The sequence below is a fragment of the Eptatretus burgeri genome, chromosome 11 (genome assembly GCF_056783735.1).
Source record: "Eptatretus burgeri isolate ZD-2024b chromosome 11, Ebu_testis_v1, whole genome shotgun sequence".
NCBI lineage: Eukaryota > Metazoa > Chordata > Myxini > Myxiniformes > Myxinidae > Eptatretus > Eptatretus burgeri.
This window is the reverse complement of record NC_140971.1, coordinates 16,718,825-16,741,898: the sequence shown is the minus strand read 5'-3', so window position 1 is coordinate 16,741,898 and position 23,074 is coordinate 16,718,825. Positions and strand designations below refer to the sequence as shown.

At 43.7% G+C, this 23,074-nt stretch overlaps 1 protein-coding gene across 4 annotated transcripts in view; it reads left to right on the top strand.

Moving 5' to 3' along the window:
• LOC147016575 (carbonic anhydrase 14-like) overlaps positions 1-23,074 on the top strand; it is a 68,512-nt gene that overhangs the window by 25,707 nt on the left and 19,731 nt on the right. For all 4 annotated transcript variants that reach the window (XM_085845367.1, XM_085845366.1, XM_085845365.1 and 1 more), the window contains one exon: positions 10,870-11,027. In XM_085845367.1, the coding sequence (XP_085701493.1) occupies positions 10,870-11,027 (158 nt within the window). The remainder of the gene's footprint in view (positions 1-10,869; positions 11,028-23,074) is intronic.

Below are 23,074 nucleotides of genomic sequence, written 5' to 3'. Positions count from 1 at the left end.
GCAACAGACCTTGTGCTTCGGCTTCATCATGGGAGACTCCAATAATTTTGAAAGCTTTAGATTCCGAAGAATCCAGAAGAGAGCGATGTGATACTGGATTGGCAGCCCATAGCGGACAGCAATAATCCATTGCAGACCTCTAAAGTTGCGATTATAGTCTGTAGTGAGACCCATTCCAAACGGCCAGGGATCTGGGAGCTACGTCGGTCCCTGGTGAGGATTCAGGGCTGAAGTCTCCAGCTGCTCCTGAACTTTCAGGAATGATCGAAGATGGTGTCTTGTCCAGCTACTCACAGTATTGTAGTAATAAACAGACTATTCTCAGTTTGACAGTGTATTCCATCTTGTAGTGTACATTACAGGTAGCCACATTGTATCACATACAGCAAATATATTACACCATATGATCTAAGAGAACTCGGATTGAACGTTGGCATCATCAAAGTCGGTCACGGACAAGCTATCTCTTACAAACATCCTCACATTGTAACATGTGGGAAAACTGCTTACGAAAGAAGTTTTATGATTGCCCATTTCATTGTTATAGACGGTTGTTGATGACATTATACGACAACACTCGACGCTCCACTCGTATCAATGAGTGGAGTCCGAGTGCTGTTTTGTAAGCTTTCGTTGCTTTCTTTGCCTTTTCAATGAGACCTGAGGGTCTCCACTGTAATGGATTCCTCATCTGAATCGTCGCAACCATCAGAGATTGCATTGTGTCATCTAGTTTCAAGGACCTCCTGCTAGGGGGTGGTGTTGTTGATGAGGGAGAAGATACTTTCCTCCCTCGCATTGGAATGAGGGATGGTCATAACAGCTTCTGCAAATTTGACCAGTGAGTCATAATCTTAGCAGCTTGCGCCTGTTCCTTTATGCTCCTTAGGTATCCCCAGAGGAGATTAACTGAGTGTGATTGATCATCTTTGACACCAGGAAAAGGGGGTAAGGTGGTGGGTCACCAACATCCGATGATTCAGAAATTGTTCTGCGAATTGATCCAGGTTCATTTCAGGGAAGAGTTCAGGATTCAGGAGCCGGGTAGTATGCTTCCCAAGCTCATCTTCCAAAGGGCATCACTTCAGGAGGTTCCTTACAGCTCAAATATGAAAGCACCCGGCTGCCCGGAAGAAAGCTACAAACTGATATGAGAGATGTCTCCATTCTGATGAAGCAAACCGACTGTCTGTCATGAATCCAACAAGGAGTTTATCCTCCACTTGTTTGCTTAGATATTTTAAATCGACAGAAGACAATCCCCTTGCCCTTAAGCATTCCACAACAACTGACCTTTGATCCTGGAAAGAAATAAGAACAATTGCATCACTGGAGCTGAAAATACTTCAGCTGCTCCTTCATGACATCTTGTTAAATGCCTGATATATATATATATATATATATATATATATATATATATATATATATATATATATATATATATATATATATATATATATATATCGGGGCGTATTATGTGATACCGGTCGTCCGTCTGTCTGTCCGTCCCTGTCCGCATTCTAACTCCCAAAGTCTTCAACTTTCACATTTCATATTTGGTACATAGTTTGTACAGACTGTGGAGACGGTGTGTCGCGACATACGTTCGTCATCTAAAGTGGTTGCCATGGCAACCGGGATGCTGTTTTCCATGTCGTAGCACAATTCTGTATGTACCTTCTTGTTCGGGCATATATTGTGCTCACTTGTTATTTTTGTTACAGTGCTGCTTTGATTCTTCAAAGTACAGGTTACCATTTAAAGAATGTTTGTTATGAATACAATGAATGCATTGTGCAAAGCACTATGATCTTTAATCCTTCCTGCTCTTTACACTGATCCGGAATGCTTACTCTTTTGGAGTGTCATGTTTCCTCGAGTATGATCATTAAAATTGGAGCAAGGAGGGGATGGTGGAAACGGACATTCTTTTGAGATCAGATGTGTTCAGGTTAATGTTTTCTCACAAAAGCGTCAAAACTTTTGAGAATATCACATTTTACCATTTGTGATGTCACACTGATGTCTGGGGAAAAAAAAAAAATATATATATATATATATATATATATATATATATATATATATATATATATATATATATATATATATATATATATATATATATATATATATATATATTCTTTGTGAGTCTTGCTAACGCTTGGGGGTACAGATTGTAAACACCTTTTCAGGTGTAATTTTTACATAATTGATATTGAATTTTTGATGAGCGAAGTGAATTCAAAAACTTCTATTATGATAATTGGGTCTTTCTTGTGTTTATGTACTCTTTCTCTCCTTTTTTATCACCTCTGCCACCTAAGGTGGACGGATGTTATGTTTTCACCGCTGTCTGTCTGTTTGTCCGTCTGTGTTATGTCAACCTCAGGGTACCGCAGCGAGTGTAACGGTGTCACGGCAGAAAATAATAGGCACCACTGTTCCCTTAGTGGTGTTTTAGGGGTGAAACAAACATACGACAGGAGACAGAAGGATAACTTTATAAGGAACATTTATTAATCCCTACTTTCTACCTTTAGCACAAGAATGCTAATTAAATGTTACACTGAATGACTTCCCTAAAAATCCCCAAATTAAACAAGTACAAACGTCGCAGAAAACGATGCAACTCTACATTAACTCACGACTTTCGATGCAGCAACTTAGCCCAAACAAGCAGTTTGTTTAGTAGCCCCAGTGGGTTATATTTGGGTGAAAGGTCAGCGGTGAGCATGGTCGAAAGGATCTAGTCCGGAGGATGCATACAGGATGAAGCTGATTGGATAGTCACGTTTTACAAGTCCTCAAAAGGTGAAGTCCTTGTATCACCGAAACATCGAGAAGAACCCGAGTGAACATGTAAAGCTGTATCTCAGATTATGAAGATGGGAGCTCCAGGCTGTAAAGGACAATGTGTTACTTGAGGGACGATTGAGCTCAAAGAATATGCACCAGTCGGTCAACCAGCCAAGTGCCTTCTCAAAGATGGTGCATCCATCACGTGAAATGGTGCCAACGAGGGAATACAAGGAGCAGCTTTTGTCGCCGAGACAACAGCAGTGCAATGTCTGACACATCGGTTTCATGAGTAGAGGGAGTTCAGAGAAGAATACCTCATCGGGTGTGATATAAGAAGCAAAGCTGAATATCCATAGACCAACACGTAGCCTTTCATGGTTAGGGAATAGATGAGGCACTGAACCATCCCTGGTTCACATGCACGAGACCCCCGATTCCTCCTTCACTGGGCGTCAGTTTAAAATGATATGAATCGCTTTGAACAGAGCGTGGCAGCTCAGGAAAATGTGACGATGCTTTATTGCTCCCCTCGTCTTCCTTCTCTCTCGCTCCCTCTCCTTCCGTTTTAAGTTTTATTTTTCTCCTCGCCTTGTTAACAGCAAAGGTAACCTTTTTCCAAGCACAATTGAATAAATATACCGGTCCGTAACAGTCTGGTAGTCTGGTTGTCTGGATATCTCAAAAAGTTTTGAATGGATTTGGTCGAAGCTTGGTGGACAGGTTGGGTGTCGTGTGACAAGGATCCGGTTGATGAAATTTTGGTGAAGATCCGGTTTTGAGAATTTTTAAAGTGATTCTTCACCATTGAGAGATAGTGCCAAAAACAATATGTAGCATGATATCCCAAAAAGTTATGGACGGATTTGGATGAAACCTGTTGGCTGAGTTGGGTAGGTGGCAAGGGCAAGCCAATTCTATTTTACTGAAAGTGCGGATTCAGATCCAACCTATCAGTGGGATACAAAACATAAACTGTTTAGCCTGGCAGAGAGGTATGTGCTCTACCGAGTACCATTCTACTATTGCTTTTTGGGGTTTTTTTTGCAGAACATTCCATTCCACTCAACTCTCAAACAGTTTTATCACCCCCTCCTCCACCCTCACCCCCTACGAGCTGGTGTTCCTTAAATTTTAAGGTCATACTTTTATTTCCAAATTAAGGACTTTCATGGTTTCCCATGCTATTTATTGCTGTGTGAGGCTTTCAAATGGTAACAAGAGTTGCTTACAGGAGATTTCACCATTCCTGTGAGCGTATTCCTTTCCCAGGAATATTTACATGTTTATGAAAGGGGATTTACCCTGTTTGGAAGGACCGAGGAGAAACTGGCTCGACCTGTACTTTTATTGACTTTTGTCAACACCCTTGGACCTGTTTATTCACATCTTAACTCTGTTCTCTGGCAACACCTTTATCCTTTGCAGTGGAGCACTGTTTTCCACCACAAAAAGAAAATTGCATGCAGTTGTCCTCGGGTGTTAAAATCCAAACGGGTATTCCTCCGAGGGAATGACTTAAGTCCTTTAAGGGAAGGACTTAAGTTATTTTAATTTGCATTAATAACACCTCCCTCCACCCTTCCCCCTACCCAAAGTAAAAATAAGTCCACAGAATGATGAATTTATTTAATCTGAAGTTGGTGTAGCACAGGCATGATGGGTCGAATGCCCCCTGTCCCCCTTCCTTCGTCAAAGGTCCCTGTTACCCTCGCCAAAGTTGAGAGTATTGCATTTGGGTCTGTTTGTTACTTGCAAAATCAAAGATTTTTGAAGTATATTGATCAGTCGATTTTGTTATTACTTGGCATTTTTTTTATTTTTTGACAAGTATGTTGATCGTGTTTGTGTGTTTGTGTTTGTTTGTTTGTTTGTCTGTCCGCTCACCTCCAGCCCAAACCGCTCAACAGATCGTTCTGAAATTTTCAGAGATTAATGTCACCAACCCTGCGACGGTCACGCATTGACGGTTCGTAAAATTTGTTCGACGGAAAAGGTCTACTTAGGCCAACAGGCCGATTTGAGCTAAATTTTCTAAAAGCCTCAAATTTCATCCGATTGACTTGAAATTTGAACAGGATTTGCATATCAGGTGAATAAATTCAACCACTTATTACTTTTGAGGTTGTCATAGGTCAAAAGGTCAACATTAGGCCAGAAGGTCAACCCAAAATAGGCCAATTTTTTTTTAATACTTTCTAAAATTGTCAATTTTCATCCAATTGACTTGAAATTTGAAGATCATTTGCATATCAGGTTGCTGAATTCAACCATCTATTATTTTTGTGGTCACCATAGGCGAAAAGGTCAACATAGACCAAAAGGTCAACATCGGCCTAATTTCTAAAATCCTCAATTTTAATCCAATGAACTTGAAATTTGAAGAGCATTTGCATATCAGGTCATTGAATTTAATCACTTATTAATTATGAGGTAAACATAGGACAAAAGGTCAAAATAGGCCAAAAGGCCAATTTGGGCCAAATTTTCTAAAATTCTCAATTTTCATCCAATTGACTTGAAATTTGAAGAGCATTTTCATGTCACATCACTGAATTCAACTACCAATCAATTTTAAGGTCAAAAGGTCAACACAGGCCTAATTTCTAAAATTGATAAATAGGGCCAAAAACTAAATATATGAATCCATCTCAAAAAGTTGTGGACGAGTTATGACAAAACAAGGTGGATGAGTTGAATAGGTGATAAGAACAAGCGGATTGGATTTTAGTCCAGATCCAGCCCATCAGTGGGATAAAAAACGTAACCTGTTCCACCTGGCAGAGGTGTGCGCTCTACCGAGTGCTATTCGACTTTGTGCTGTTTTGCCAAGTTTTCACTCTGAGTGATTTTTCATGCCTGTTTATTGCCTACAAGTCACACTGTTAAACTGATCTTCATGAAGCTTCACCACATGGTAGAGTTTGTCATAAGGCAGAAGCCTATTGATGTTTGAGGTCAAAAGGTCAACATAGGCCAAAGGTCCTAAACTTTGGTGAGATTTCTAAAATCCTCATTTTCATCCGATTGACTTGAAATTTGAAGAGGATCTATATTTCAGGTCAGTGAATTCAACTAGCCAATTATTTTTGAGGCCAACGTCGACCAAAAGGTCAACATAGGCCCACAGTCAACAACTAAGGTGGTATTTCTAAAATCCTCAATTTTCATCTGATTAACTTGAAATTTGAAGAGGAGTTGCACATTTGGTCATTAAATTCAACCACCAATTATTTTTGGGGTCAAATTTGTTTAATGGGTTTTGCAAGAATCGTGCTCTGCCCGACATCTTCTTGTTTGTTTGGTTGATTGTCTGCACAGATCTTTCATGTTTTTCTCCAAAAACTGCTTGACAGATTGACACTAAATTCTTGCCATTGGTGCGGCTACTTATGTTCAATGTTTTAATGATAATTATGACGTCATAGGTGATGTGGTGTGGCAGCCATGTTGGAAAAAATGGAAAAACTTTGCACCTCTGTACCTCTGAAACCCCACCAAGAAAAAAATTGAAACTTGGCACATCGCAAGTACTCCTCACGGGGAATGTGTTTTTTTTTTTATGACATCAGAGATGCCTTCATGATGACGTCATAATTGCATATGTAGAGCGCTACATCCGATCAGTATGAACATTTTTGAGGGTCATCTTGGGATAAAATGGTCCACAAATTTTTTTGATGTCATCGGTCACGTGATTCAGCAGCCCTATATATATATATATATATATATATATATATATATATATATATATATATATATATATATATATATATATATATATATATATATATATATATATATATATATATATATATATATACACATATACATAAATTGTTTTTAAAACCTTCAAAAATCTTCTCCGAAATGGTTGAACAGATCGAGGCGAAACTTTACATATATGACCGCCTAGCCATGAGGAACAAAAGGTTCACACATATGTTGTCATGGGTCACATGGTTTGGCAGCCATATTGTATTTACCCTAAAAGATATCAAAATCATCTTCTCCGGAATGGCTGGACAGATCGAGGGGAAACTTCACACAAATGTTTCCCAAGGCGTGCTTGTACAAGGTTGCTAAGATATAATTGATGTCACATGGTTTGGGAGCCATATTGGATTTAAGAAAAATATTAAATGGTGTTTTCTCTGGAACTGTTTATTCAATCAATGAGAAACTTCACAATTATGATCTCGTCTTGATGTGGAATGCATGTTTTAAATTTCAACTAGATTGGACACTATGGTCTGACAGCTGGAATTATTTGTTTTGTTTTTTCATCTGGGTTTTTATTTATTTATTTATTTATTTATAATAAAGCTCACTTGGCTGTGCCTGGACTGGTTTGAGGGTAGAGGAGAAGCAGCTGAAATGCAAATCCTATCCAGGTTCCTCCTGATGACGTCATCTTTTCTTTTTCCTTGTCCAGGTTCCTTCTGATTACTCCAATGCAGGACTTCACCTATGTGGTCTTCCATTTGATGTGAATTGAATTTATTTTGATCACATTCTAAATTCAATTGAATAACACTGAACAACAAAATTTTTTTACTGGAGATTTGTAAAGTGATTTAGACTAATTTGGGTACGCTGATTTCAAAAATCAAAACCGTTTTGCTGTATCACGTCAGGATTTTCAGTAACAGAAATATTCCCATTGCCTAGAAGTCAGGATTTCAATGAAATTTACAAAAATTCATTTATTCATTTATTTCATCATGAATGCTTCAAAATTATAGAAATTACAGAAAAACTCCACTAGAATGTAATTAAAAATGCTTTAGGCATTTGGCTTTGCGTTTGTGCTGCTCTGTGTCAGTTTCACGATGCAGGAACCAGCAGAAATCGCCCATCATGTTCGGGTTGTGCCGCCCTTGGTAACGCGTCTCCATGAGTGAAATCTCTTGGTGGAATCGCTCGCCGTGCTCGTCCGAGACTGCTCCCAAGTTGTCAGGGAAGAAGTTCAGGTGCTGGTGTAGGAAATGGATTTTCAGGGACATCCTGGAGCCAAGTTTCCTGAAGGACTCCAGCAGCTGCTGCACTATTTCTTCATAGTTGTCCGCGCGCTCGTTCCCCAAGAAGTTGTCCGTCACAGCTTTGAAGCTCCTCCACGCTGCCAGCTCTTTGGGGTTTAGAGTTGTCGGAAAAGTTTCGTCCTTCATAATCTGTCGGATTTGCGGTCCAACAAAGACACCAGCCTTGATCTTGGCCTCCGACAAGGTGTTGCCAAACTTTTCCTTGAGGTATAAAAACCCACGCCCATTCAGATCCATTGCCCGTACAAAACATTTCATCAAGCCGAGCTTTATGTGGAGTGGTGGAAGGAAAACCTTGGCTGGGTCGACAAGGGCGACATGCTTCACGTTGTGTCGACCAGGTACATGCTCTTTTCGCTCTTCCCAATCTTTCTTCGTCCAGTGATTCTTGTCGTCTCTGCTATCCCAGAGACAAAGGAAGCACATGTATTTCGTGTAGCCTGACTGCAGCCCTAACAACAGCGCCACCACTTTCAAGTCTCCGCAGATGTGCCAGTTGAAGTCATTGTACTTGATGGAATCAAGCAGCTGCCGCATAGTCTCATAGGTCTCTGTCATGCCGAACGCGTGAGCCAGTGGGACTGATGGTTTCTCGTTGCCATTGTGGAGCAAAACAGCCTTCAAGCTGTTCTTCCCCGAGTCGATGAAGAGGCGCCAGTCTGCAGGATCGTGATCACACCCAAGTTCTTTCAACAGACCGTTGATGTCACTGCAGAATGTCATCGTGTCTTCCATCTCAAAGAACTCAGCCATGTCTCTGTGACGTGCTCTGAACAAGGATATCTTGGTGTTAGGTTCAAGTAGATTCCACTGCTGCAGCCTTGATCCAAGCAGCTCTGCCTTCGCCTTTGACAGCGAGAGATCTCTTACAAGATCATTTAAGTCTCCCTGGTTCAGAAGGTGTGATTCTTGAGTGTCGGATTCAAAAGGTTCATCATCACCATCCTCTTCACCACTGCTTACAGCTATATTCTGATCAGCTGGAGGTGTTGGAACGGGGTTCTCGTCATCATGAGGCACAGGTTTACGAGCAGAGACGCAGTCAGCGTACTTGATGTGACCTTTATTCTTCTTGTTGAAGCCGGCGATGCTTGTGCAGCAGAAATAACAATCATCATGATGATTCTGCGGCTCACGCCATATCATGGGCACCGCAAATGGCATGCTCGCGCGCTTGCCCACCAACCACTGAGTCAAGGTTGTGTGACAGCTTGTGCAGCAGATGTGTGGTGCCCAGCTCTGTTCTTGGTCCCCCAACCTTACACCCGAAGTAGTGAAAGTAGGCGGCCTTCATTTTCACTGCTGTAGATATACTTCGCTGTTGATCTTTTTTGGTATACCGACCACAGACATAACAGAAGTTGTCAGGATGATTGGTACAGGAACGCCTACTCATCTTTATCTGAAAGAAAGAAATATAACACAAGTTAACAACAATTGTACGAAATACACATGTTAAAGACGTATGTAAATTTCATTGAAATCCTGACTTCTAGGCAATGGGAATATTTCTGTTCCTGAAAATCCTGACGTGATACAGCAAAACGGTTATGATTTTTGAAATCAGCGTACCCAAATTAGTCTTAATCACTTTAAACATCTCCAGTAAAAAAAATTTTTTCAAATTTGTTGTTCAGTGTAATGAATAATAATCATAAAAAGGTCATGGGTCAGGGTCAGGTGTCCGATCAAAGCTGGGTTGCATCAAAGCGGGACATCTTGGTACCCGGTCATCACTGTCAGCAGTTTTAAAGTGGCACTTCTAATTTTGTCTCTTATTAATAATGTAACACACCAGTACTCAAATGCCTCACAAAATTCACCACACAAAAGCAATCCTGGCAAGGGTCTGCAATCTCTGATTGCTCTTTTGTCTTGTTATTCATTGTTTCCTGCTCTTTCCTCGCACCTGGTGCCCGATAGAAGCATCCTATAAGTATCTTACTATTGTTACAATCCATGATCTCAATTGACATATTACATTAATCCTTCCTTGTCAACCCTTTCTCTTGATACAATACCGTATTGTTTTTTTTTTTTTACCCAGATGCCACAACCCCTCCTATTTTATCTTCCCTCCCACACCGAAACGTATTGTAGCCTTCTGCTCCTGCCATCCAATTACTTTGTTTATTTAACCAAGTCTCATTAATTTTGAATTGTAATTATACTCCTCACTATCTGCTTTACTGTCGAGCTCTTCCATCTTATTTTTGAAACTCCTGACGTTGGTATACAGCATTTGTTATACTTTGTTCCCTTCTGTAATTACTTTTGCTGCCTGGCCTTACCAATCATGTTTACAGCAGCAGTACCTTCATTTCTAGCCTTGCCACCATCCTCTACCCTAAAAACACCATTCATTCTCTTCAATTCCCACTACTAATCTCTCTGTTTGGCCTATACTTAGTCTATTCTGGTAAGACTCCATCTGCTTCCTAAACCCAAAACCTTGCTACCAGCACCATTCTTCCAACCAAAGGTAAAAATCCATCGCTTTACTTGTGACTTATAGTCCTTCCTATTCTCAGAAGCATGCCGTAAAACATTATCTCACGACCCTGTGTATTCAGTCGCCTGGACGAATGCAAGCAAACGGGACGCCTGGTTAATGTGCATTCGCGGGACGGGACAAACACTGATGAATCGCCCTGCCTGTGAAGCACCGGGATGACAGTTTATAGCTGGGTCGGGATTTGAACCCAGGCGAGTGTGTGTACCTCTCGGCCATCCTGCCACCCCGTCACGCGCGACGTTGCAGTCGCTAATCTATAACAGCTCACCCCCCATCCACCCCTCTTTATTTCTGCTTCATCTCCTGTTTCATGCCAATTGTGCTTATTATCAGGAAGTTTGCCCAGAATTATTAGTGCTATCTTCGATTTAAGCTGTTTTATTTTTTTTTCTCCACTTTTGGTGCTTTGCCCACACATGCTTATTCTGTTCTGCATTTGCACTGCCTTCAGTTTAATCTCATGGCCCAGATATTTTTAATCGTATCAAACTTACTTATTGGCTTTCTCCTGTGCAGGGCAGTTAACTCCAATACCAGGCTTCAATGTGCTGGGCCTGTTGCCAGATGATCTTGGACGATACTTTCGCTATTCAGGATCACTCACTTCACCACCGTGCTTTGAAGTGGTCACGTGGACGGTCTTCAATGACACAATCAAGGTGTCTAAGGAACAGGTATGTTTGGTTTTGTACCAGCTCTCTTGGTTTGTCACTAGACTGGCACTGTAGGGTGTTCTTTGGGGTTATATAGGGGGATGTGTCTAAAACACGTTGAGAGGGGGATATATATTGCACAATGCGAAGCGCCGTGTCTGTCCGTGCATTTGTGCTTTCGGCTGTCTCCCGTTTCTGGTGACTGCTTTTGGTACTACATTTGAAAAGTTCCACATGAAGGTGAAGCTCAACATTCAACCAGAAGAAATGCATGATCCCAAACAAACATTTTAAACAAACAAATAGAACATGGAATCGCAGTTTGTTTATTAACGGTGCGTGAAGATATGACCTGGGCTGACAGGATGTCCTCGAGGTGTGTGTCCTCGCCTCTAAGCTGTCCAGCCTGGGTTTGAACCTCGGCCCAGCTATAAACTGCCATGCTGGTGTTTCACAGACGGGGTGAATCATCAATGTGTGTGCCGTCCCTTCAACGGATGTTAAACTGGGTGTCCCATCTACTGACGTTAGTTGGTGGACATTAAGGATCCCCATGGTGTCCTTCGCAGAGTAGGCGAGCTATCGCCAGCACCGTGGCCAAATTGCAAGTTTGTGTGTGAACTACTGCTGGAAGGCAATGTAAAACCACCGAGTATAACCCTTGCTTAGTAAAGTGCTTCGGCTGCACCGATGCTCTGTGTCTGTGATAGAGGATGAGGATTCTCACAAAATTGAACAAACAATGTCACCGTTGTTTATAACAGCAGCCTATACTGAACCTTTGAACAATGGTTGCAGTGCAAGGTGAACATTTAATTGAAGAAAAACCTCCATTTTGCATTGGACCCAAAAAAATGTTTCATACTAAACTTCAGAGGTCCAAAATAAGCTTAAATTTAATTATTGGTGGACTTGATTTAATTTGTTAATGGGTCGACGTCTGCTCTGAGTCGAGGAGTTTGGTGTTTCAAACCCCGGCCAAGTCATTCGTTACATGAATGTTTCAATATGGTGCATGTTGCTTCCTTGCTTGCTACTCAACATTTAAAAAGGACAGAACATGGACAAACAACCATAGGTTGCCAACCATTGCACAGGCTTGATGGACCGAATGGCCTACTCCTGCATTGAAGTTCCTTGAAAGGGAACTCATGAAATTATATACAGGTGGTGGACAAAAAAATGGAAACACCAATGCAAAGTCGCTTAATCGGGTATTGGGCCACCACATGTGGTGGGTATGCACCCTGGCATGAAGTCCATCAGCATGTGGAATTCTGTAGGAGGGATGCGGCACCATTCTTCTATGAGAAAGTTAATCAACTCACACCTGTTGGAGGTGGAAAACGCTGTCTCTGGTGTCTTTCCAGAATATCCCATAAATGCTTATTTGGGTTCAGATCTGGTGACTGAGACGGCCATGACATATGGATAATATAAGCGTCATGCTCATAAAATCATTGGGTAACGCACGTGCTCTGTGGATGGGAGCATGTCATCCTGGAAGACTATAATCCCAACCGGAAAGAAATGCTGCAACATGGGATGTAGATGATCACTTGGTACTATTAAGTCACGGTTGGCTTGGACCTTTCCTTCTAAGAGAATGACTGCACCTAAACCATACCAGGAAAATGTGCCCCACAACATTACAGAACCACCAGAACCCTTCACTGTTGGAACCAAGCACTCCGGTGTGGTTGTTGAGTTCTTTCGGTTGGCGCCACACGTGCACTCATCCGTTTGTCGAGAACATGGTGAAGGATGATTCATCTGACCATATCACATTTCTCCACTGCTCAGTGGTCCATTGCATGTGCCCTTTGCACCACTGGACACGCAAACGTGCATTGTCAGGTGTGATGAGCGGTTTGTGCGCTGCAACTCGACTCTGGTATCCCGCTCTGTGCCATTCACAGGGATCGTTTTTGAAGAAACTGGCTGCTCACATCCCAGGTTGATATTTACATTCAAATGATATGCTGCTGATCACCTGCTTTGCCTTGCACTTCAAATTAATGTACAGACATCACGATCCTGGAATATGCGCTTCCACACTCTGTTGACCTTTGCTAATGATGGTCTTTCCCTTGGAGTTCCATGCCGACATCACCTTAGACGCCGTTGCTTGCGAAACATCAGCAACTACAGCTGTCTGTCACTGAAGCTCCTGCCAAATGCGTCCCAAGAATCGCTCCTTTCAAAGCCACTGAGGTCTCCTCTTGTAGCCACGCTCGCCATAATTATGGGCTACCAGGCTTGTGCAGCATCCTTGTACATGACCCTAAGCATGCTGGGATGTTATTTGCTAAATTAAATCATGGGCCACACCTGTGTGGAAGCAGTTACTTTCAATATACTTGGTGTCCCTCATTTACCCAGGTGTTTCCATGGGGTTTTTTTTGTTCCCTACCTGTACATACTACATATGCAGGGAAGGGGAGAAAAAGGGAGTTATGGGGTTGGGAGGGGAAGGAGCTGCATTGAGGGTCAAGTAGAGTCTCCATACACTCGGAGTATTGACAACTTGCAATTTGAAGCCATTTTGTTTCCAACGAGCGCGGCACACCGAACCCACGCCCATTGTGTGTGAACCATCATGCGCGCCGTTTTCTCATCAAACTGCCTTTCTTTGTGCCAAAAAGGAAGATTATATCACTTCCTGCTTTATTTTCGTTCCTCCAATGCATCGGAATTTAAGCGTATACAATCACAGGAATGGTTTAACCTTAAAACGTATAGCAGAAACTACGACAAACTGAAGTGTAATGTGCGAGGAAAGGTTCACACTGATGAGTGCCCGATTCCAGGTGTACAGAGCTTGAGTGAGGAGAAGAAAGGTGTGCAGTGGGTGAGTCGAAGAAACATGTCGGTAGTGACAGAATGCAGAAACTTGAAAGGTGGAAGGAGGAAGGAGGAAGGTGAAAGTCAGAAATAGAGGCACATCATCACGTCAGATGTGCACATCATCTTGAAAGGAGAGAATTTGAAAAGACAACAACAGTGAATGAAAAATATATAAAGAGATTTGAGAAGATTTGATTGATTGATTGATTGATTGTGTGCTCTGCCTGTAGGCAGGCCCTTGGCTGCTTTGCAAGGGTGATACTGGATGGTTTGCCATTGCCTTCCCAGCAGTGAGTCAGGGCAGGAATTTGTAATTTGACAACGATGCCGGTGACGACTCGCCTCTTTTGGCGAAGGACACCATGGGATCTTTAACATCCACCAACTAATGTTAGCATATGACACTCGGCCTAACGCCCATCCGAGGGGACGGCAGCACACACATCGATGAATCGCTCTGCCTGTGAAACACCAGGATGACAGTTCATAGCTGGGTCGGGATTCAAACCCAGGCTATATAGCCAGCTTAGAGACCTGTGTGTGTATCTCTTGGCTATCTTGTCAGCCTCTTGAGAAGCTATGGATACGGAAAGTTTTTCTTTGCAATTGAACAGAACAGAAAATAAGGAATATAGAAAGAACAAGTCTGGAGATGGCGATGGTTCACGAGGGGACGCCACGGGCAAACTGGCGGGAATCAGGAAAAACGTGAATGATGAAAGTTGTTGCACTCGAAGAGCACTACTTGCATACCAACTTTCATTCGAAACAGTTGAAAACCCGAGGAGCTCGATGCCCAATTTATTGATTTTTTTTTTTTTGATATTTTCTAAGTTCGTGACCTTGTGACCTTGACCTTGGGACGAAAATGAAAAATCGAGCTCCGTGGGGCTATGCAGGTGCCATTGGGCTAACCAAATACCGAAACCCCTGCCAGATTCGACAAACCCCCTCGGAGAAGATGTAACTTGAAACTGGCTACCCCCTAAAAATACGTTTTTTTTGGGCGTGGTTCCACCCATAATGGGGGCAGGACGCCAATTCTCAGGAAAACACAACTAGATCATGATATAAACCTCCCACCCAAATTTTATCAAGATCGGATTAAAACCCACGGAGCTATGCTCGGGACAGACAGACAGACAGACAGACAGACACACACACACCCATAACGAATATAGTGGTCACTTACTGACTTGTGAACCAACAAGGAAGGAATAAACGAGAGTAGAGGTGCATTAAAGCGATGAGCCCCAAGTGGAGGGTTATTTTTTTTTTCCAACTCTTCATTTATTTTTACACAAGTTCTGTCCCACTGAAAACATCCATGTGCATGTTATCCTTATTTTGTATTCCTGAAACTGAAACACTTGGATTAATTCAAATAAATAAATAAATAAACAAACTTGCATTACAGACACTCAAGCGACGTGTTCACCGATGAGCAACTTTGCCAGGATGTTCTTGACGTGTCATGAATTACCTATCCACGTTTCCATGATTATTTATGTTTGCTTACGAGTCATACCCCCCAACTGCCGACTACATTTAGATAACAGCACCACACACAAATGTGCACACACGGGTCAACAACTTAATTGGCACAGAAACGACCCCAAAGCCTGTTTCCATGTTGGTCAAAGAACTTTATTTTCCCAAATCTTTTTCCTTCCGGCATCTGCAGGGAATCTGTACATTTGGAAACCTCTCTCTGATCGATTCGCGCATCTAATGGCACAGCATCCTGTCATTCAATGAGCTGTCTGGATGCAGAAATTTCTGTGACTCGCCGCTTCGCTACTCCGAGTATGTAGGGACTCTAAGGGGGTAGGGGGGAGGGAGGACTTGGGGGTTGGGGAGAACTAGATATGCTTTAGTATTCAAATACCAAATGATTGGACAGGTTGGTGGTCCCTCTGTATTCCATCATGTCGTTTTTGGTCTTGCACTCTCTGCCCTTTTGGCTCTGTCCCTCCGAGTTTTCTGCAGGGTGCACCTGGTGTGCCAGTAAACCTGTTCTGTTAAACTTCCAAAATCCAAAATCCAGGCTCACTGCTCACCTTCACTCGTATGTTCCTCTTTTCTCTCACCTGTGGAACGCACTTCCCCAGTCTGTTTAGTCCCACTCATCCCTCCAGGGTTTCAACACAGCAGTTTTCTACTACCCGAGGACATCTCCCATCCATACTCATGATCTATTCTACCCCAAATTACCTCATTCTCAAGCACTCCCTTTTTCCACCTCTCCCTCATCTCGTTTTGTTTGTTCGTTGTCAGTTGGTTTGTTCCTTTTCTGTTTCAGTCCCCATTTCCCCCCACTTTCTTGCTGTGTTTGATTCGGCGTGTGTGCAGCTTGTTCACCCCCATGTCCTTCTCCCCCTCCTCTTGATCTCACTCTCACTTCTGCTCTGATGTTGGTGTTTCACCCTTTTAATTGTCTTCTCTTTCATTCTGCTCCAGCTCTTCCATGAGCCTCGACCATTATCCAAAAAAGAAAGAACCCCCCCCCCCCCAGCTGGAGACTGATTGAGGAGTAATATAGCCATGAAAATGATTCCATAATCATGGAGATCAATTGGTGGTGTACAAGAACAATGAACTGTCCAATTAACCAGTTTGTTACTGAACAGCAGCAGCACATTGCATGGACTTAACACCAGATCGGATGAAACCCAAACACTTGCAAACCCAAAAGCACATACTGATGCAATGTGTGACGTGAAGATCATTTGGATACCATCCCGATTTATAAATATGGCTTGAGGCCACTTTGGAGTTGATTAGTGACAAGAAAGATTTTGACTTTTCAAAGTGCTGTCACATGATATATTTTGAAAGCTGGGTTGGACGTACAATCATATGAACAGCCCATGATTACAGTTGGTTGAAGTTAAAAAAACAAACAAACATTATTACCTCCTCCACCGAAGGTTATGTTTTCATCCCTATCTGTCTGTTCGTCTGTGAGCAGGATATCTCAAAAAGTTATGCACAGATGCAGCCGAAACTTTGTGGGCAGGTTGGGGAGGTGACAAGAACAACCTGATTAGATTTTGGTTCAGGTCCAGATGCAGATTCGGCATGTCGGTTGGATACAAAACGTGAACTGTTCAGCCTGGCGGAGGTAGGCGCTTGACCGAGGCAAGATAAAAGCGGGGAAAGATAAACCACTCATCCGTAAACCCATACAAAAGAGTGAAGTTCGCACTGGGGCGGAACATCATCCATTTTAGTAAGGAACTTCTCTGCGGCACTCCATGACCACTACGGTGACATCCCCAGGCAAAAACAGCATTCCTTTCCTGGAGTAATTCTCTGCAGATCACTGCAGTATATGAGAGTACAACTCTAATATACTATCGTTCAAACTGCAGCACATTTGTCTGGAGGCACTGAATGGTCAAATGGAGGGATTTTTTTTTCTTTACCCTTTTAGTGCAAAGGATGGGAGGGAATATCGATTGAGAGGCAGATCGTATTTATTATCTTGCCAAAACGAAGTTTTTGCAAGATATGTTCGTCAGCTTGTATGTTTTTTTTTGTTTGTTTGTTTGTTTGTTTGTTTGTTTGTCTGTAATCACGTATAAAAAATTCTGCAGAGCACAGTTATCATTGGAAATTTTTGTAACTTCGCATACCAGAGGCCTATAGAGGTCCCTTTCAGCGCACAAAATTTTGAAGGTCAAGGTCAAAGGTCAAGGTCACTTTGTCTCAAATCAGGGGAATCGACGAAACCCTTATTTTTTGAGTAATTTTGATCGGATCGTCTTCAAACATCATGGGAATATAGTTCATGGTCTGGTGCTCAGCTGATTAATTTTTGGTGGCGATTGGCCTTGACCTTCGTACGTTTTTTTTTTTGTCTGTAATCACGTATAAATCACTCTGCAGAGCACAGTTATCATTGGAAATTTTTATAACTTCGCATATCAGAGGCCTAGAGAGGTCCCTTTCAGCACATAAAATTTTAAAGGTCAAGGTCAAAGGTCAAGGTCACTTTGTCGCAAATCATGGGAGTCGACGAAACCCTCATTTTTTGAGTAAACCAAACTTTATGGGAATGTAGTACATCGTCTGGCGCTCAGCTGATTAGTTTTTGGTGGCGATTGGCCTTGACCTTCATGGTTAGCACCTGAGGTCAAACATATTTGACCCCAAGGTCAAATTTTCAAGTTTTAGGAACCATATCATGTAGTACCTCAAATTGAACACCTCGATGAGTGCTTTCTAGATATGTCAAGCTTGAGACATTATGACGTCATTTGGTGACGTTATGAGGCAAACACATATTTTTCATGGTTACTCTGTAGAACGATTCTCATCGGAATCTCTCGTAGGCAGATATTCCTCAAGGAGTCGCTCCTGGTGGATAGCAGCTCTGTTCACCTCAGTGTGACCTGAAAGACGTCACACGTGATAACCTTTTGGCAAGATACTGGTCACCCTGCGGGTGATATTGGTTTATTTATTTATTTACTTATTTATTTCTGAGCTCGTTTTCATGTATAATTGAATGAGATTAATTGCATTTGAGGTGAAATGTTTTACTTTGGTGACATGATGGAAGAATCACCGGTGTTTTTGCACCAAGAAAGGAATTACAAAGATCAAAAATCAAAACCATTCGGTTCAAACTGCAACTGAAAATGCAAATTCCTGGGACAGCATTGACTTGTTACCTTGGTGCTGGTTATTTGTTTTCTATTTAAATTCAAATTATTTTTTCCAATAATTTTTTTTTTGAGGGGTAGATCAGGTCAGGTATGGGAGCATGCGCCGGAGCAGCGCGTCGCTGTGTCCACTTTCTGCCGGTACTCCAACGGTCTCTGGCCCATCCCCCATCTCCTTGAGATGCTGATCACCCTACTACAACCATGCGGAACGTGCTCGGCCCATTGGCCTCCTCCACTCACGAGGCTCCCTCACTGAAAGAATCTGGTGAGCAGGATCAGTATCAGGAAAACGAGCCACATGTCCACACAACCACAGCTGATGCTCACAGACTATGCAGGTAAAAAGTCTCATTTGAGTCTCTCTCAGCAACCGCTCGTTGGACACAAAGTCTGACCAGTGATAGCCAAGGATTCTCCGAAGTGACCTGGTACTGAAGGAATTAAGTCTTCGTCTCAGATCCCTGGTCACAGTCCAAGTCTCACATCCATAGAGCAAGACTGGAAGCACCAAGGACCTGAAGGCTCGAACATTCATCCTCCCACACAAGTACCGGCAGCTCCACACCCCATGATCCAGTGAATCCATGACTCCCCAGGCTCAACCCAGATGTCTGTTGACCTCTGGCTCACAGCCAGCAGAGACATGAATATCACTGCCAAGGTAAGTGAATCTCTCCGTGACCTCAACATCCTCGCCACAAACAGGTACAGACAGGACAGCATTATCCAAGATGTCATCGAAAGCCTGGAGTTTAGTTTTGACCCAAGAAACCCGTAATCCCAGTGGATCCGACTCCTCATTCAGCGCCTCGAGGGCCCCCAAAAAGATATCTAGAGTCTCCGCAAATATGACTGCTTCATCTGCGAAATCAAGGTCAGATATCTTGACATTCCCAAACGATGCACCGCAGCTTGATCTCTCCGACATCCTCCCCAGAATCCAGTCCATACAAGTGCTGAAAAGTGCGGGGGCCAGTACACACCCGATGAACTCCAGTAACAACTGCAAAATAATTCAGAGATGGTACCACCACATCTCACAGCACTCTCAGTACCAGAGATGTTCAGACATTACATTGATCAGTTTTGTTGACACCCACCGAAGACCAAGAATCCTCCAGAGGACATCCCGATTCACTGAATCAAATGCTTTACAGAGATCAACATCGGCTGCAAGCAGCCCCTGCCGAAACTCTCTTCTGCGTTCGGTGAGGACACGAAGAGCAAGGATATGGTGAATCGTTGACCTCTTTGATGTAAAGCCTGACTGCTCTGGACGCTGGTGCTCAAACAGATGGTGGCAAACCCAATCAATAATTATTTGAGCAAAGACTTTGCCCGGCACTGAGAGCAGCGTCACCCCTCGGTAGTTGTTGCAGTCTTGGCGATCACCCTTCCCTTTCCAGAGAAGGACAACAAGGCCCCTCTTCCAGTCAGTTGGGATGATGCCTGTGTTCCAGGCAGAGCACAAAACTGCATGCAACGACATGAGTGCAGCACTTCCACCAGCCTTGAGAAGTTCAGCATGGATGTCACAGATCCCTGGAGTTTTACCCCGTTTCAACCGGTTCACCGCAGTCTGTGTTTTCACAGACGAAGGTGGACCATAGTTGATTGGAGGGTCAGGAATCGGGATAGTAACACACCTGACGTCCAACTCGACAGCTGGGGGATCAGCCTGGTACAACTGCTCAAAGTAACCGGCCCAGCGGGCCTTCACTTCGGACTCCTCTGTCAAGGGCTTACCACCCTCCGCTCTAAGTGCAGTACACCGAGGGACGGGCTTGGATGAACGCAATGCACAAATTCCCCTGAAACAGGACGAGAATCACTTAACCACAGGTGGTGCTCTAACCCCTCACAGATTCCTCACACATAGGCCTCCTTGTCCTCCCTTCGTGCACGTTCAGTTTTCTGCCTCAGCTCCCTGAACAGCTCAGCTCTGCCATTCAGCCTGGCCCTGCGACTCTGTTCAATGTTATCCAGTGTCCCTTGAGAGACAAAATTCTTCTTCGCCCTTTGGTGAGTTCAAAGACATCTCCCGGCAACATCAAGGACGTTGGTCTTGAATGCACTCCACAACTCTTCAGGACCCCCCAAAAGCACCCAGCCCCCCCCCCAATCTCCACTCAGCCTGTTCGCAAACTCCTCAGCTACCTTCTGCACTTCACTGCCATGCACATCACCGCCATGCACATCACCGCCATGCACATCACCGCCATGCACATCACCGCCATGCACTTCACCGCCATGCACTTCACCGCAATGCACTTCACCGCAATGCACATCACCGCCATGCACATCACCGCCATGCACATCACCGCCATGCACATCACCGCCATGCACATCACCGCCATGCACATCACCGCCATGCACATCACCGCCATGCACATCACCGCCATGCACATCACCGCCATGCACATCACCGCCATGCACATCACCGCCATGCACATCACCGCCATGCACATCACCGCCATGCACATCACCGCCATGCACATCACCGCCATGCACTTCACCGCCATGCACTTCACCGCAATGCACTTCACCGCAATGCACATCACCGCCATGCACATCACCGCCATGCACATCACCGCCATGCACATCACCGCCATGCACATCACCGCCATGCACATCACCGCCATGCACATCACCGCCATGCACATCACCGCCATGCACATCACCGCCATGCACATCACCGCCATGCACATCACCGCCATGCACATCACCGCCATGCACATCACCGCCATGCACATCACCGCCATGCACTTCACCGCCATGCACTTCACCGCCATGCACTTCACCGCCATGCACTTCACCGCCATGCACTTCACCGCCATGCACTTCACCGCCATGCACATCACCGCCATGCACATCACCGCCATGCACATCACCGCCATGCACATCACCGCCATGCACATCACCGCCATGCACATCACCGCCATGCACATCACCGCCATGCACATCACCGCCATGCACTTCACCGCCATGCACATCACCGCCATGCACTTCACCGCCATGCACTTCACCGCCATGCACTTCACCGCCATGCACTTCACCGCCATGCACTTCACCGCCATGCACTTCACCGCCATGCACATCACCGCCATGCACATCACCGCCATGCACATCACCGCCATGCACATCACCGCCATGCACATCACCGCCATGCACATCACCGCCATGCACATCACCGCCATGCACATCACCGCCATGCACTTCACCGCCATGCACTTCACCGCCATGCACATCACCACCATTCACTTTAAAAACGTCAACTCACCTCATGTATTGTCATTTTAAAATACTATCCGAGTAAATAGGATACATGTAACTGTTTAAGTGTTGAAACTCATTTATTTCCACCATGTTCACATATTTCTTTCTCCACAGAGTAGCATTGACTTATTTTATAAAACAAAGTTGCAAGTAAAGTTACCATTTAATAAGGTTGAACTTAAGAAAAGTATTAAACTAATAATGTTCGAACAACAAGACATTAAGACTCAGCATTGGTATGAATGAAGCAATTAAATAAACACTGATCATGTGGAAAGGATCATGTGAAATTAAATATTCGCTCGTTACATTTGTGTAACCACACATGAATCCTCACTACAATCCATGAACCGTGTGTGTGTGTGTGTGTGTGTGTGTGTGTGTGTGTGTGTGTGTGTGTGTGTGTGTGTGTGTGTGTGTGTGTGTGTGTGTGTGTGTGTGTGTGGTCACGCTACTCCTCCTACAGTTCTTTGCTGATTACATCCAGACTTGCTACATAGGATCAGCATGACCCCAATTAGTGTAATGGGGTGTTTTATCTTTGCCAGTGGTTGGAGGGTGGTGGGGAATGGTGGGGGTCAGGCAAGTAAATGTGTACAGTATCGTGTAGCGCCGCCTCCAGGTGGGGGAGGGTATTGCAAGTCTCCACCATTTACAGTATTTCTGTCCCCACGTTTTCCAGGACAGTGAGGTGTTTTGAATTATAAGCAGTAGTTATGTTTTTGCTTCATGCACGTAACCCGGGTAATTTTTTTTTGTGTCTATACAGAGCTGTCATTTGCCTAAACACCGTCCGCGTCGGAAGAATGTGTTGTTTCTGTTGTGCATTCAGTTCACAAATACGTGAGCACCTCTGTATGGAATGATGTTGAGCTTCTTAATATTTAGAAATTCTTCAGGTTTGAAAGAGACTGCTTACAGAAAATGTTTCTTTGGAGACACAGCTTGGTATTCAATTGCTCTACGTTACACCATATACGAGGTGGGTGACGAGGGTCTTTTCAACATCTGACACGGTGGTGCCGTGATCTGCTGAAAACTATAAAATGGACCTTGTCTGGTTGACTTTCTGCTCACAATAATCTCCAAACCATTACAAATTGTCAGATAGGCTTTGCTGAACAAGGTTCAGTGGCACATGTGACCTGGAGGAGTATGTTCTGCCCTGATTGATCAGGGTATGCCTGGTGTGGCTTCACGGTTAGGGTGGTGGGCTTGGGATCCTCGGATCCTGAGTTCAAATCCCAACTGGCTGTTGAATTAATACCAGGT